The sequence below is a fragment of the Aethalodelphis obliquidens genome, unplaced genomic scaffold (assembly GCF_003676395.1).
Source record: "Aethalodelphis obliquidens isolate GAN/ISIS:26980383/991018 unplaced genomic scaffold, ASM367639v1 scaffold61, whole genome shotgun sequence".
Lineage (NCBI taxonomy): Eukaryota > Metazoa > Chordata > Mammalia > Artiodactyla > Delphinidae > Aethalodelphis > Aethalodelphis obliquidens.
Window position 1 is genome coordinate 9462030 of NW_020838005.1, and position 17997 is coordinate 9480026.

The 17997-nt window shown below is 40.3% G+C and overlaps 1 protein-coding gene across 1 annotated transcript in view; it reads right to left on the reverse strand.

Moving 5' to 3' along the window:
• Positions 1 to 17997, reverse strand: part of GALNTL6 (polypeptide N-acetylgalactosaminyltransferase like 6) — a 1148431-nt gene that overhangs the window by 198174 nt on the left and 932260 nt on the right. Inside the window, exon 5 of the mRNA XM_027087880.1 lies at positions 1330 to 1515. Coding sequence (XP_026943681.1) covers positions 1330 to 1515 — 186 coding nt within the window. The remainder of the gene's footprint in view (positions 1 to 1329; positions 1516 to 17997) is intronic.

Consider the following 17997-nt stretch of genomic DNA (forward strand, 5'->3'; position numbering starts at 1 on the left):
CTCTTTTTTCCTTTTTTTTTTTTTTTTGTTAGGTGCATATGAACAATCAGAGCCTTGATAATTGGCGTTTAGGGCTTGCTTTGGTTCATAAGTAAATTAGGCCTTGTGCTGACTTGAGTGTTCAGTCAAATTCCGTTTAAGGGAAACTGATGGTTGCTGATGAAACTCTAAATTGCTATGTCCTTGGACAAGCTACTTTTAATTAAAAGCTCAGAGGAATCTCTGGCCATTAGGAGCCTAGAAACATCCCTGTTGATGAGGGTGTCTGGGAGGTTGTCTGCGGGGGAGAGTGTGGCTCTGAGATGCCCTGGAGCCTTAGTTGCTGGTCATTTCCTGTTTCAAATGCAACACAATTTCAATTGATTTTTTTCCCCCACATCGTTTACTAATGGAGCTTTGCTGCTTCTATCTGAAATCCTGCACGGTTCTCAATAGAAAATGATTCTTTCTGAGACAGCTATTGTGAAGGAGGTTGTTAACTGGCTTTAGCTCCAAGGCCAGGGATATAGTTACAATAAAAGTTGATTCAGTGAAATGTGGAAGAACAGAAAGGAACTCAAAATGTGCGCACCAAGAACTTTTTAGAAACACACTTTTCCCCTCAGCCTTACAATTGATTCCTTAGCTACTACTGGGCTTGATCTCTGACTTAACTGTGAAATTAAAAAAATACTGGTGCTTGGAGTGAACCTCATGCAGGTTTCCGAGCTTGAGTGGTTTTCAGGACTTTTGTGTTTCTAACAGTTCAAGTGATAGTCTTCTAGTGATCATTTAAGATGTATCACCTGGACGGCAGCTCTGAGTGTTTGAGGGATTGTGTGTAAACATGATGGGGGGGTCGTATATTTACGGAGCTAAGCTGGTGCAGGAGTGGAAAAGAGAATGGCTTTATAAATCCTGGGAAAATGTCAGTGTGCTTTTTACTTTAACTGTATTCTGGAATACAGAAAAGAATACTTTTCTCATCTCTTAACAGTCCTATAATACTTGCTAAACTCTGTGTGTGTGTGTATTTTAATCATACTGTGCTTATAGGTAGTATAATGAATACTTTTTCCTTTTAGTGTTTACTCAGTGAATGTCTAAGATAAAGAAATCAAACCTTTTCAAACCTTAAGTTAGACTGCAGTTGGTATTACCTAAAATGTCAATTTCAATGTGGTTTTCTAGTTACCTATACGTCCCAGCAATAGTTAAGATAGAATTCACCGCTCCCACTGTAAACCTCGTAAAAGGGGTCTCTAGCCTTTGTCGATGGCAGATGACATAGAAGCGCACGGCACCCTCCCCCGCCTCCCCCGGAGGCCCCGGGGGCTGAGGGTCACTCACTGAGGAGCGGGGGAAGCCAGTTGACGTTGACCTCGCAGTGGGAGTCCAGGAACGTAAGGACCTCGCCTCTGGCCATGGACGCCCCCAGGAGTCGGGTCCGGATCAGCCCTTCCCTTTTCTTGGTGCGAACAATCCTCACTTTGGAAAACCGAGCCATGTATTCTTCCAGCTTCTCCTTCAGGTGTTCTGGGAAGGAGGGAGAAGAACGGGTACAGAAAGAACACAGGACATTAGTTGTAGCAGAATTACTCTCGGGCGTCTGTGTGTGGAGAGCGTGAACGGTGAAGCCCGGCGGAAGCCCATCTTCTCCTCGTTTCATCGCAAGGGGAAAGACGAGTAAGATTTCATGCCTAGAGGTCTCTATACCTTACAAGTTGCAGAATGCTCCGTAGGATGCAAACGCCGCCCTTTGGACACTGACCCGCTGGCACTCCACCTTGTGGTTTCTGTGGACCAGGGGCCACCAGACTGCAGCCTCGCCAGCCTGCACCCAGGTGGGCATCCGCCCTGGGTCCCTGCTGGTGAAGTCAGGTGAACGTTCCAGCATATGGGCTCTTGCCAACAAGAGGGCCCTTTCTGGCAAGGCTTTGCCTAGTGTTCTCTGTGTTGAAAATACTGCATGTAAAAACCACAGGAAAGAAAAAAATACCTCTCAAATCAACAGGAAGCAAACAGATTTTCCCTCCTGTGAGGCAACAGCAAACTGGCACGCAAGTTCAGCCCATGGCTCCTGATTTGAAGTGGAAAGTGACTGATTTGCTGTTAAAATTAGATGTGAAGAGGGATAGGCAGATGAGATGCTACGTAATCACTGTGGGCTTAGATCTTTAAGATTAGAAAACAAAAATTTGGAAATGTTTCTTTGCCTAATTAAAAACAAACAGCGGGAACAAAATCAAATCAGATAACTTATTTACAGACTAAAACATTTCCTACTGGCTGTGATAAAATGCATTAATCTCTCAGTTCTTTTTTCAAGCCAAATAAGTGTGTTTTGGTGGCTTTCTTTCTGTGGGATATATACGCATCTCTGCTTTCAGTCTCCTGCATGTAAAACTTGAGGCGGGCTCTCCTGGAGCTTCTAACAAGCATAGTCTACTATTAATTGAAACAGCATCTTAGCATGCTGTTTGTTCTGTAGGTTTCACTTTCAAACTTTCTCTGCGTGTTTGCATCAAGGACAGTATTATTATTGTCTCCTCCTACGATCTGTAACAATAGGGATTCATGGAGGGATTTATGATCTCTTTCCTGCTCTCCAATTTAACAGATGTCAGAATTACTCCGCAATGGAGTTTCTCTGCATGCAAGCGTTTACCCTTATTCCTTTTTTTTTTTTTTTTTTGGTGCGCCACATGGCACGTGGGATCTTAGTTCCCCGACCAGGGACCGAACCCGCACCCCCTGCATTGGGAGCGCGGAGTTCCAGCCACTGGACCGCCAGGGACGTGCTTATCCTTGTTTTTATTGCTTCTGATTATTGGTGAAGTGATTAAAAAATTCTCAATTTCCTTTATTTTTCTTGACTGCCCTATAAGTATGTTTTACCAATGGGTCAGTTAAAATATTTCACGTTCTAATTTTTACTGTAAAAGAATGCTGGTGGGGTCTTCCACAAGAATATTTTAGATCAAAATATGCCCCCCTCTATTTTGTTTTCCCTGTAATGAACAGAGATCTGCAGATCAGACTCTAGAGTGCAAAGTTTACAGGATTTGGAGTCAGGCCAGGCCTGGGTGGGAAGTCTGTGATGATGAAGGATGTGAGTAGGTGCTGCAAACTCCCTAAACCTGACTCGGGGGGAATTTTTGTCCTCTTAGAGGGTGGAGGAGGGTCAAGCTTTTGACTACAGACCTGACAGTGCTCATTCAGTAAACATTTATTAAGCCAATAATTGGAGACCCCAGTAAGTCACTTGTACTTAGGAAGAGAGACAGCATTTCTTCTTCTTTTTTAAATATTTATTTATTGGCTGGCTGCATAGGGTCTTAGTTGCGGCACGTGGGATCTTTCGTTGTGGCATGTGGGTCATGGCGGTGCGTGGGCTTCTTTCTTGTTGTGGCTCACAGGCTCCAGAGCGCATGGGCTCTGTAGTTGTGGCGTGTGGGCTTAGTTGCCCCGTGGCATGTGGGATCTTAGTTCCCTGACCAGGGATCGAACTGGCGTCCCCTGCCTTGCAAGATGGATTCTTAACCACTGGACCACCAGGGAAGTCCTAGAAGCAGCATTTCTAAATAGCTGAAGGAATGCCTTAGTTTGAAAGATGAAAAATATAGACTTTTGTATTTCTCAGTGAGCTTTGGATAATTCATCGTCTTCCGTTTATTGCCAATTTAAAGCGAAACACTTTTGGCTAGCCATGAACGAGCTGGTATGAGTTGATGGCTGTGTGGTAGAGTCTCACCTAGGAGGCTGGCTGTCCCGTGTCTCTCTCTGCTTTGAGCCAGGTGTGCTGTGCCCCCTCCCTTTGGCTCTCTCCTCCCCTCTCCACTGTGTGCAAGGTCCCAGGAAGATTCCCAAGGGCTGTACAGCCCAGTGCCGCCTCTGAGGGAGCCTGGAGCTTACTGTCTTGTTAGGGAAATGAAGCAGAGGCCCGCCATCCAGGTGTGCTATCAAAGGCATGATAAGTGATCGGTGATCCGTACGAGGGCTCTGTGGGTACCAGTTGTGAAAGGCCTGTGTTCTATTAGGACTTCGCACAGTAATCAATGTTTAGGAAAACTTTATAATCTCATTCCTGTAATGTATTCAGTCATTGAAATCCTTCCGTGTCACCAACATACCAACAAGAATCACTCTCTAAGTTTATGTGTAAATCAGTTGTTTGGACCACAGGACATACCGTCTTGTGGAAGCAGTGTCCCCGCAGTCGTAGGGGACTGAAAATAGATCATGCACATTTGCTAAACCCACCCAAACAGTGTTCTTCACTCTTTCTTTAAACCTCACGGTTCTTCTGTCAAACGTACCACTGTGGGTACCATCTCGACAATCTGAGTGCGTTCACTGCTTTCCTCTCTGACCCCTAAGGACTACAGGAGTCTCTTCTGGGGGAGAGGAAGATTAATTCTCTGGAGCTGCGTATGAGAAAGTGCTTCTTTCTAGAAGAGATTCGCCTCCCACGTGTCCCAAAGCAAGAAGCAGGGGGTTGTCGGTCACCCGTGAGGGATTGTCCCAACTTGGGATTTATGCTTCCACACTTTCTAGTTTATAGGAAACTCTCTGGAACTTGGTGGGAGCATCTCTACATGTTGCCTTTCCCTCTCTGTACACTTTCTGATTCCGTGTATTTTTCTTTTATCAAAGCCCATTTTAATGTACTAAAAAGACTGTCCGGTATGAATTCACTAATCTCAAGAGGTTTGACCCCAAAGTGAGTCCATTAAGTGTTCAAATCAACTCCTCTAATTTGAACTTTGCAGTAATAATTAGGTTGCTTTGCCTCCGAATAATGTTCTAGTTGACTGCCCCTTGGAGGGGTCCGTTGTCTCTTAGTAGTTCAGTTGTAACATCTAATTAACCATAACTCACGATGAAGACGGTATTTTCCATCTGATTAACAAATTAGGCTCTCATACAAGGGAGTTCCTGGGGATGGTAGAGATGGCCTTAAATTAAAAGCAGTTTGCATTTCTGTTGTATGAACAGTTTTTAGATTCATTTCTAAAATATTATTCAAATGATTTTCAACATGATTTTGTATTTTAATTCAAGTACAGCATCTTTGAAGATCCCTTTTGAACTCATCTAATTTTAAAGAATAACGAGAATGTATGGTAGTTTTATAAAGCAGACATTTTGTTAAATAAATTTATATTTATTTATTTACGTCTTTATTTTGGCTGTGTTGGGTCTTCGTTGCTGCACGGGCTTTCTCTAGGTGCGGCGAGCGGGGGCTACTCTTTGTTGTGGTGCACGGACTTCTCATTTTGGTGGCTTCTTTTGTTGCAGAGCATGGGCTCTAGAGCGCAGGCTCAGTAGTTGTGGCACGTGGGCTCAGTAGTTGTGGCTTGCAGGCTCTAGAGCGCAGGCTCAGTAGTTGTGGTGCACGGGCTTAGTTGTTCTGTGGCATGTGGGATCTTCCCGGACCAGGGCTCGAACCCATGTTCCCTGCATTGACAGGCGGATTCTTAACCACTGAGCCACCAGGGAAGTCCTAAAGCAGACATTTTTTTATTGACTAGGAAACATCCGTAGAACCATTAACTTTTATTTTTAGTTGGTGGCCCTAGACTAGCGGTGGGTATATTACTGTTAAAATCCACTGAGTGGTACCCTGATGACCTAGAAGAATTAATACAATTTCAAACACGACAATTTCTGCCCAAGGTTTATTGTATCACTGGGGGGTAATAATGAAATGATGAGTTTTACTCAAGTGGAATTTTGGTGTCTTGCTACCGTGAACATTAAATGTAGCAGTTTTCTGAATGTACTTTTCCTTTTTTTCTAGGGATTTCACTTACGTGCCACAAACTGACACTATATTTAGTATTTAGGGTAGCAACTAAGCACTAAAAAGTCACCTTCAGTGATTTTTAGTCCAGAGCCAAGGACATGAGTTGTAGACCGATTACTGACTGGCCCTATGCCTTTGGTTAAGTCACTTCAATTTTCCTCACCTATGGAACGTGATGGGTTGATCTTAAATATTCCTTCCAGTTCTACGATTCTGTAATTTCTCTCGTCAAGTTTTACTTATGGCATAGATATTATCTATCAAGTATTTAGTTTTTCCTAAAAAACATCTTAATTGTTGGTCTTTTGGTGTTTCTTTGGGCTGCATGTCACTTTGGAAAGCAAGAGTCAAGTCAAAATAAAGCTGACATGTATCAGACGTTTAGTCAAAAGGCAAATGCCAGGGTCTTATCTTTGGTCAGGACAGCATCTGTCTAATCTCCTGCAGCTCCCTGTCTGTAAGACTGTCACTGATATCAAAATCATGACCTTGAAGCACTTTAAGTTCATCAGAGACCTAGATCCGTTCAATAAGTTATGCTTATTATGTCAGAAAAATACAGTAGCAGAGTTTAGACAGCTTTCTAGTCTACCTTGAGAGAGTGTTCCCAAGGGGACAGGGAATCTAAGCGACCATCAGTTTTACAGTGCAAGGCCAGGGTGTCCCAAGTGGTGGACTCACCAAAGGCTGGACAAACAGCTGCCCTGGGTTCAGCGGCTGGAATTGTTGCCAAGTTCCTTCTATCTCCTTTGAAGCCCCTAATTTAATCTCAGGGACAGAGCAAGAGGGGCAGGAGACCCTACTGATCTGGAGATACGAGTTTCTATATCTAAATACGTATTATAGAGCTGAAATTTCTTTGATGTTTATACGCTGGTGTTGGTAGATAGAATGTAGCAGAACATGGCCTTAAGAGCCTATAGAATATACGTTAGTTATTGTGGGTGATACCTGATGATGAAATGAAATGTGTTATAAACACACAGAAATATACACACCTTAAACCTTCCTGGTTCATCCTTTTACAACAAGAATATACTCTTAAGTATTCTGGGTGATCTGAGGTCTTATCACAGTGACAAGAAGTACTTCACAGTTAGAGACTGTAAGATATTCTTCCACTTCTCAATCTACTTGACACAGGCCGTGTGTATATTTTAATCCCAAGTGGCAGTGTTAAGGATAACTGTCTACTTAGCAGTGTAGAGACATTTTCTATATTCTTTATACAGGAGAAATGTATGTCTCTAGTTAACTCCAGGAAGCTGTCAATCTCTTTACATCCTAGCTGACCACACTAAGTATGTCCCTTTTCATAGCATTCAAATATAAGCATTTCGTATTATCTCTAGAGCACAAAAAATTCAACCAAGAAAGTATTAGATTTGCTGGAACTGTATCTAATTGCTTCTATTATGATTTCAACTGAGTTCTGTTTCCAGATGTCTTATTTTCTATTCTTTCAATGTACAAAGCATCTTGAGTCATTTGGGAAATAGCTGGGACACTAAACTTAAATAAATAGACAACATATATTCCAGCTAATATTAAAAAAAAGAAGAGATAGAATGTCACCCTTTACAACCCCTAATGAGCTAATGGATCAAGCTAACATCACAAAAGGAGCCAGATCACCTGTTCTGTGCTTCCTGATGAGGGAACACATCACTGCCTATGAAGCATTCTTAGCAAAGTGCTGAATCTGAATTCGGTCATGCCTATAGAACTACCTACCAACTTATGGGAAATAAAGGATCGATGAATACGTGAAATGGTGCATCTGGGAGATAATCAGCAAAATCTAAACTATAGAGATTTCTCCAGGGCGAATGGCTTGATTTCTTCAACAAATAAATTAGAAGAAGAAGAAGAAAAAAGAAACGGAAAGAGAATCCTAAAGATTAAAAGACACTTAAGAGGGCTTCCCTGGTGGCGCAGTGGTGGAGAGGCTGCCTGCCGATGCAGGGGACGCGGGTTCGTGCCCCGGTCCGGGAAGATCCCACGGGCTGCGGAGCGGCTGGGCCCGTGAGCCATGACCGCTGAGCCTGCACGTCCGGAGCCTGTGCTCCGCAGCAGGAGAGGCCACAACAGTGAGAGGCCTGCGTACCGCAAAACAAACAAACAAACAAACAAACAAAAAACTCAGAGGTCTTTTCTTTGCAATATTTTTGCTGAGTATTTTGAACTCACCACAGATTGATCCATTTTAATACAATGGAAACATTTCTGTAGAAACATTTCTACTTTTAATAATTCAGTAGTTTTATTTTATTTTAAACATCCTGTGTATTGCAAGGAATAGGTCATATAGTTTATAAGTTTTCATTTGCACCACATACATGATAATTTAGTCTAAATGCACAAATGTAGAAGTCTTACCATCAATATTACGAAAAGTCATTGGTTCAGTGTTATACTATTTGACCCTGTAAATATTTAAGAATTTTGCCAAAATAGTGTTAGGCTTTAGTCTGTAAATATTAGAGAATAGTTTACTTCTAGAAAAACATTACACATAATGCACTCTTTTAAATTAAAAACCCTATATAAATATCAGTTGAATTATCAGTGTTGACATAGGAGAAAATACTCTCTAAGCTCATCTAGATCACCTCTTCCTTTCACCTATTTAGTTTTTCTTTTAATTGTGGTGAAATGCACATAAGATAAAATTTACCATTTTAACTATTTTTAGTATACAGCTGAGTCAGTAGTGTTAAGTATTATATAATCAAAATGGTTGTGCAGTTGTGCTACAGACTGTTTGATCCTGCAAACTAAAACTCCTATAGCCGTTAAATAAGTCCCATTTCCTCCTCTCCCCAGCCCTTGGAAACCACCATTCTACTTTCTGTTTCTATGAGTGTGACTGCTCTAGGACCTCATGTAAGTGGAATTATACAGTATTTGTCATTTTTATTATTGGCTTATTTCACTCAGCATAATGTTCTCAAGGTTCACCCATGTTGTAGCCTGTGTCAGAGTTTCCCTCCTTTTTAAAGATGAATAATATTCCATTGTATGTATAGATCCCATTCTCTTTATCCATTTGTTAATTGGCATTTGGGTTGTTTCTGTCTTCTGGCTATAGTGAATAATGCAGCTATGGGTATAGGTGTACAAATGTCTTTACAAGACCCTGCTTTCAATTCTTTTGGATATATACACCCAAAATGGAATTGCTGGAGCGTGCGGTAATTCTATTTTCAATTTTTTGAGGAATCACCACACTGTCTTCCAGAGCAGTTGCATCATTTTCCATTCCCACCAGCAATGCACAGGATACTTATTCAATTTTAAAGCCCTTGTGATCTTTTTGGTAAAATGTATATTTAAATAAATCCTGTTTTAGTTGAATGTGGAGGAGAACTCTAGCCAAAGTCTTGAGAATGACCAGAAAATTCCCCAGTGACTCTTCCTAATTCACTGAATATCAAATATTCTATAAAGAAAGAAAAATCTGAGTACCGACAATGACAAATACTTCCAATGTAGAATACACCAGCTCTCAAATTAAGAAAGGAGCACAGATGCCAGTTTCAGGACTAAAATTGTTCAAGAAAAGCCTCCAGCACATGTTTCTTTTTTTCTCACTGTAATATAGACTGATCGAGAACACCTTATTTGAAAACATCCTAGTTCCCAGTCTAAACACTCCTTGTGGTTTAGAGTAAACAACATCTGATTACAGGCATCTGTGCCAGTTCCTCTCTGCACTATGCCTGCCTCTTCCAGCCTCAGGCATGAGGCCTGCAGGCTCCATCAGGGACCCCCAGAGCTCTGCCCTCTCTCAGCCTGAATTATCAGTTCTATACTTTGTACTTAATTATCTTAGTTAATTTCCTCATATTTACCAATATATCTATCTTCTCATTCTTCCCAGAGAAGTCACTACTTATCTTTCAATGATTCCTTTAATGTGTAAGCCTGTCAGAAATGCACATTTTATAAGATAATTTGTCTTGAGACATAAGAGGCTTTAAAAAATAAATTTAACCAAGAAAAAAACATCAAAAGGACCAGTATATTTATGCTTTTTCTCCTCTAAAGCCCTTAAGGGTAAAAGTCCTATTCATAAATTTCACACTTTTCCAACTACTTCAACAACTTCTTAATATATTGTGCTGGACGCCAGGTTATGTGATTTTAAGCTGATTGTTTTTGTATTCCAACATTAATGCCACTGCTAACTATTGATTTATTTGTACCTTCACACACATTCATGCCTTGGAATAAGCAGTGTTTTGTGAGCTGGTTCGACTCCTAGCGACCATCTTAAAAATTGGGACTAAGTGAGTTTTTCCCATCAAAATAATGATTTTTCTGTAACTTGTTTTCCTAAGACAAAATCAAGTCAAGAAATACAAACTCTGGGCATAAACAATTCCAAGGTCATATGAGCCCATCAACAAGGCTAGTAACAGGGTGACATCACAGCCTCCCAGTGAAATCAAATGCTGCTTGTATCAAACCAGCAAGCTACACGAGATCACCTTTGGATCCACGGGATTTGAAAATTCATTTACGGAATTTTTAGAAAACTCAAAGTTATAAAAAACCAAAGCTGGGATGCCTGAGAAAGGGAGAAATTGATCTTCAGCAAGTGAAAAAGCATAAAATTCAGGCAGAACAAAAAACAAAGACAAACTATAAGATGCCATACACCAGCACAGATATCAAATGGGAGAAACAGAATCTCTGCCCTTTTGAAAGTACTTTCAATTCTGCATTTCTCTAGAGTTGAAGCAAACCTAGTGTCTTTCACACATACGTGCTACAAGCCATTTTGTTTTTCTTTCGTTTCTCTGGAGCATCTATTGGAATTACTGGGTGGGAATGTTATATGGGTAGAGTTATAGGGACCAGTAATCTCAAATTAGCATTTGTGTGAGTGATTGAATACTGTCACCCAATAACTGCCCAAAGGGCCATAAAAACCTCTGGGGTTTGGCTTGACTTCACAATAAATAAAGACAAATTGGAAAGAATCCCTCTAAACAGTTCGTGTGAGAAAAATGCTATGTCAAAATTTCAATTTAGATGAGGCGAGAGCTAAATTAGATATCTGGAAATTGGTCCTGTTCCCAAGGCTACCGAAACTCCCAGTGCCTCACAATATTCTTGTACTGCAATATAGGAGGAGACATGCAGGAAATGAGCTGTCTGCCCTTGTTGAGGAAAATTGACTTGCTAAAGGTACGTCCTCCCAAGGCATTGCTCCATTTCTTGATAATACTGTTAAAGAGTGAAAAGGAGAGGGACCATAGAAGATATTGTCTTGGCTCAAAATTGAAAAAAGAAAATATAAAGAGGACCAAAAATGTGTCTCATGTCCTTGAATGAAAAGAACCAATAGAATAAGTAGCAAAATATGACAAAGGAATATATAGAAATAATAATAATATCTATATTTATTGAGTGCTTATAATTTCTGAGATATATTCATGTGCTAATTTATTACATCCTCATTTTACAGATGAGAAAAATGATACTCATTTGCCAATGAGGAAAATGAGGGTCAGAAAGGTTAAGAAATTTGCCCAAGATCATACAGTAAAGGGAGTCTGAAATATTTTAAGTACTCAATAAATGTCAGGATTACATGTCAGGAGGAAAAGAAAAACTTGAACCCAAATGTATTCATTAGGAATCTTTTAAGTATAGGGAATTTAATGTAGTGAATTAAGTATTTATAGTAATATATATATATAATTATTATAGAAGACCTGGAAAGTTTAGGAAAGTGGAAGGAAGAGGAAAAAAATCAATAAGAATTATACCACTAAAAGTCAATCACTGAATAAGTCAGACAGAGAAAGAAAAATACTGGGTGGTATCACTTATATGTGAAATTAAAAAAAAAAAGTCAAATTCATAGAAACAGTAGAAAAGTGGTTGCCAGGGCCGGGGAATAGGGAGAGGTTGGTAAAAGGGTAGAAACTTTAGTTATAGGCTGAATGCGGTCTGAGGATCTAACGTAGAACATGGTGACCGTAATTGGTAACAGTGCGTTGTGTGATTGAAATTGCTAAGAAGGTAGAACTGAAATGTTCTCACCAAATATATATATATGATGATGATGTGTTTAAGTTGACATGTACGTTCATCAAATCATCATGTTTTACACTTTAAATATCTTACAATTTTATTTGTCAATTATACCGCAATAAAGCTGAGAAAAAAGCCAATCATTGCTTACATTTTCCTTTACCTTTTATGCTTCCATTTAGAGCCTACATGTTCTTTTAAAACTAAGGTTGAAATTTTCCATGTCATTACCTTGAAATATTATTTCAAATGTGGAGTAATTTTGCCTTATTGTTGATTTAGGTTGTTTACATGATTACAGCTATGACTATTAGATATAATATATAATGAATATTTTGTGAATAAGTGTTTTCTGAATCTACAATTTTCCTTAAGAGAGATCCCAAGAGCTGAAACCAGTGCATCATAGGGTAGGAGGCTGTTGAGGTGAAAGGCTGTATAAAATATCTAATTAGAAAAGGTTGAAACTCTGTCTTCATTGGCTATGGAAGCCAAGGAGTTTGGAGGGGGCAAGGGGACTTGAATGGCCATAAAATTCATTCTCTTCTTTATTGAAGGAGAACTGAGGCCACCTCTCACCATCAAATGGCCAAACTGTCAGCACCTCCCCCTTGTCTGCCGATGAAGGGAATGAACTGTCCGTGCAGTCCTATCAGACCACCCTCTCCGCTTGTGCCCTTGATCCCACCTTCCTCATCTGCCCACAGACGTGCTCCTGTAGCGGTCCCGTCTCTTCCTTGCGTCTTCATGTTTGGTCCTCTACTGAGTCATTCCATCTCGAAGCCAAAACACTGCAATATCCCTTTTCTTAAAAAGCAAACCCAAAACACTGCCATATCCCTTTTCCTAAAAAGCAAACCTTCTTTGACCCGCACCCTCCTCCAGCTTCTGCTCGCTCATCAGCTCCACGTTTCAGCAGGATCTGGGGAGGGAATTGTCTAGATTTGCATCTCTAGACAACTTCATCTTCTCCCATTCTCTCTAAATCCACGCCTTTTGTTCATTCATTCAAGATGGTCATGGGATGCGTAAGCATAGCATTGTGCTACAGCCCATGCTCTTTTACCCTTTGAAACAGGAGTTTTTTTTTTCAGAGGGATTCCTCTGCTAAGATAAAGACTCAGGGTAGAAGGGATGTGATGTGAACACTGGCTGAGAAGGTAGAGTAGGAAAGGACAGAGGGAGTTGTTACCAAGGAAATAATTTTGAAATTCACTGACAGAAGAGAAAGTGGGTTCAGAGGCTTACAGGTCTGATTGTGAGCAGGAAGTACTCTGTGTGCACCTGCAGGGTGAGTTCTAAGATTCCTACTTTTCGGATAGAGCCAAGAAGGCGGGGGTCATGAGTAAAGATCTGGTTCCTGGAAAAAGTCTGAAGTGGTGAGAGGCCCTTGCTTGAGTAATTGAAAGCTAAACTGGACCAAGCACTATGAAGTTTCATGTGGCAATCCTCTCCAGGGAATGGGGGAATGATCCAACAGGTCTTTTCCATCTTTGCTTTCTGTGACCTCTGGCTGTAAACATCACTTTCCCTCGTTATGTCAAAATGAATTGCCTGTTTACCACTGAACTCTAGAAAGCGCTTTTTCTCCGTAGGCAAGACAACAACCTAGCATTTACTACCTGCACTTCATTTCGACTTAATCAGTGTGCGAAGGAGTCATTTTCAAATGGGTGATATTAGTTCCAGGATAGTTTGCTTATTTGCTGGGTACATGGTTCCCCTTCCTGGTTGAGCCGGAGCTCCCCCAAATTTTAGAAGATATTCCGAGGACAATGTAAGGTATATTTGCAAACTGGGAAGTCAAATGAAATGACATGGCCTTTAGATGGCCAACAACCTCCAGGGCAGGGTCATTTATTAGTACTGGCATCTGCTCAGTTTCCATAACAAGGAAAAGTGAGAAACACTAGATGACTGCATTTGTATTCTACAGTATTGCATATATTTCTTCTTCTCACGCGGGCAGAAGGAATAGAAATTGTTTAAATTTCTTACCAAGAAATAAATAAACGGTGTATCTTGGGAGTTTTATACATATATGTACACACACATAGATACATATGTGTATCTATCACTCAGTCCCTAAGAAGAGATGAAAGGTGCCTCATTTGTAATTTATTCGAAAAAATCACTGTTTCCTACCCAGTCTTGATTAAATGAGGCAATAAATCGTATGTCTGGAACCTGCCAAGTATCTGCCAAGGCACAGGTTGGCTCAGAAATTAACGAGGACAGAATTGTGGAGTTTTATAGTCTGTCACTTGTGTGACAAGTAATGATAAAGGGCAGTGGTCTTCTCTACCGATAGGCCGGCCACATATTTTTCTACTGTAATTCTTTTGTTTGGCCCTGTTTATCTTCATTGAAATGGGCTGTATCTCCTTGAGCTCCGGCAACGTTATATATTTTCCCTACTAATGATGTGTCTCCGTGGTCCCAGGGTTATTTTCAACACTTGATGAAGTTCACCCATGGAGGGACCGCAATCAGTCAGTGTGCTGCAGATGGTGCCGGACAGGCGTTGATTTTTCCCTCTCTCAGTGGACAGACAAGCCCTGCGTTGTTAGAGTTACCAAGGCTCCACTCCCGGGAGAGATTTGTTTTTCCCCAGTGACTTTGTAAGGATCATTTAGCCTGCAAATTCTGCCTGTCTCTCAAAATTTGTGTTAGACCACATCCCTGGTTTCGAATCTGAGACTACTCTTTCTGCCTATTGCATGAAGATGAGAATAAACTAGGACAAATGATAAGCTGTTAAACATTCATTGATACAACTAAAAATTAACAAGTTAAGGGCAGCGCTAGAGACGCCATGCCGCTCTTTGAACGATCCATGAACAAATAAAATGTAACACAAAGGTGGTGCAAGGCAGCGATACAGTGAATGTTGGGGGCACAGGGCACAGCCCTCAGAGTTGTGTAGCTTACAGTTTCAGCAGGACATAGTAACATTTCAGGTGGGAAGATGAGTAATGTCAGAATAGGGCTTATTTATTGAAGGTGTTTGGTATAGATGGTATAAAGATTCTGAAAGGCAGGATCCTGGAACTTGGATGAGTAAGATTTACAGAGATGAAGAGGGGAAAGGGAAGGCCAAGTTTTGGGAAGGACCAAGCCAGGACATAAGCCATCCTGAGAAGGTCCTTTATTATAGAAACACACCCCGAAATGAAACAACCGACCAACCAACCAACCAACCAAATAACAACCCCTGCTTGGGTAGATCCTTGCAAAAAAATACCACACTATGAAATTATGTGAAACCAGAGGAAACCAAAAACACTAAAACAAACTGTAATCTGCATCTTCTCTTATTTTTCCCTTTAGTGACTATAATTTCTTAAATGTTTTCATTTGCATATTGATATTTGGGGGGGGCTGGGTAATACACGCATAGGCAAAATGTTTAATACAAAAGGGTATATTTTGAAAAATAAACCCCATCTCATACACTCAGTACTCTATTATTCCTTACCAGAAATAACCCCTTTTACTAGTTTATATATATTTCTGGGATATTTTAACCGTGTGGAATTATATATACATAAGTGTGTGTATATTGTATACATTTAATGTGTAATATATTTCTATGTATGAATGAATTTCTACTATATATTTACACACATATAATTCTATATGCTTAAAATATATATATTTAAATTGATTACATATACATAAATGAATTTCTATCATAGTCTGTTAAACTCTAAGGGGATTTCTTTTGAAAATCCGGCGCTACGTTGTACCACTGGCCATAGAAATACCCTTCATTTATTTATGCTCGTTTTGTACTAAGAAATAGTTTCTTTTTCCACCATATGGTTCTGGTGAATTCTCGTGAAATCTAACTAAAAGTCATCACTAGAAGCATAACGAAATGTCTCAGGTGGTTCTGATATTGTCAAGTTGTTCTGGGAGAGGCACCACCATGATAAACAACACCAGTCCTAGCGCCTGGGACTTGTACCATTTGCTTCTGGGATCTTTCGACCAAATCACATGGACAGGAGCTTGTCATGGTTTCTAACAAAAACGAACTCTTAGTAAAATGTCAAGAGTAGATAGTAGTGTAGCAGAATCCAAAGTGCCTTTTTATGTAGGTCTAGAGCCAAATCTGAATGGGGACGAAAAAGGCAAATCATGAAGTATTGAATTCGAATACTTGTGGCCATGTTATATGAAATAACGTGTTCAGAAAGATGCCCAGAAGTTCTGTTGGGCAGCCTTCTCCGACAATGAATTTTGAATAAACTTTAGGGTCACAAATAGATATTAACGGGTTTTTTTTTGGAAAAGGAACAGAGACTTAAACGAATTCAAGCAAAAGGAGTATTTCATGGAACCCAAAAGCAGGAAGTGTAGCTGGGTTGCCCTAAAATTTAGATTAATTTTACAGATTAGGAAACGAGGGCTTATAGAGGATAAACAACTGGCCCAACTGTAGTCCACATCAAAGTCAGTATCCTTTCCCGTACACTGAGACAGGATAAAACAATCTAAGGACAAAATATTGAAACAAGGTTCCTTATTATTTTTTATCTAATTGACTTTGTTCAGTGATTCATGAATCCGGCAGCATCCTATCTAAAAGCTAGAAGAGTCCTCCCAAAGTTCCTTATTGCTGAAAACACTTTTCTTGGCTAAACTTGTATTTCTCCAACATATGATGAGTAGCACTTCTCCAGTTCCTGCATTTTAATATAGTGTTTCGAAAGGAACAGAGAAGTAATTCTGTATCTCTTCTCTGCTCCACTTACCTCTGCTTAAGAACTGCTCTTGCCATATTTGTTGGTTTCCAGTTGTTGGGTGATTTACATTTACGGTGTAATTGCTGGTTTACACATCCATCACTACCAACTAGTCCATAAGTGCTTAGCATAATGTTTAGACTTAGAGGATGATTTTTAATGGAAGTAAAATTGAATTATAGTAGCCCCTTCTCCGTATGAGAGGCAAATCTTTTTTTCTCTTTTGTTGTAGTTAAGATGTGGAGGGCTTGCCTGGTGGCGCAGTGGTTGAGAGTCCGCCTGCCGATGCAGGGGACCCGGGTTCGTGCCCCGGTCTGGGAAGATCCCACATGCCGCAGAGCGGCTGGGCCCATGAGCCATGGCCGCTGGGCCTGCGCATCCGGAGCCTGTGCTCCGCAACGGGAGAGGCCACAGCAGTGAGAGGCCCGCGTACCACAAAAAAAAAAGATGTGGAAAGACATTGTGATTTGAAGGAAGAGTGACAGAGAAAGACGAGTATCATATGACATCACTTATATGTGGAATCTAAGAAAATGATACAAATGGACTTATTTACAAAACAGAAATAGACTCATAGACATAGAAAACAAATTTATGGTTACCAAAGGGGAAAGGTAGTGGAGAGGGATAAATTAGGAATTTGGGATTAACATATATACTATATATATATACTACTATATATAAAATAAACAACAATAACCTACTGTATAGCACAGGGAACTCTACTCAATATTCTGTAATAACCTATTTGGGAAAAGAATCTGAAAAGAATGGTTATATGCATAACTGAATCACTTTGCTGTACACCTGAAACTAACACAACATTGTAAATCAACTATACTCCAATATAAAATAAAAATTTTAAAAAATGATTAGTAGTGTTTCTAGGGTGGGCCCCTTGTTCATTAGGCATTAGTCTGAAATGCAGTCAAGGGCGAGGTAGTGGTAGATGCTGAATGCCAAGTTCATTAAAGAATTTATCTGGTGCATAATAGGGAACCAGCCATGCGTTCTAAGCAGCATTCTTCTTGTAGTACTGGAGACAAAAAGGTGAGTGGTAACAATTTGAAGAAACAATCAGCACATATAAGGAGTCAGAGAACTTTTGCTTATGAAAGGAGTTGTCTCCATCATTTGTAGTAAGGTTAACAAGGTCCAGAGAGAACAGGAAACTTGTGTATAATCATATAACTAGTCGTAGGACTGGGATTTTAGTCTCACTCTATTATCTAGGTACCTCGGTGTTAGATTGGAGAGTCTGAGATAGCCCCTCTTCTAGAATAACGTCCTCATCATGCTCTAAGGACTGATACAGCTCTGTCCGGAGAAGAGTACTCATTTCACCACTGTCAGCCTGGGGTACCCTCTGCACATCTCTGAGACCAAGGAAGTTATTGTCCGGCCCTCAGG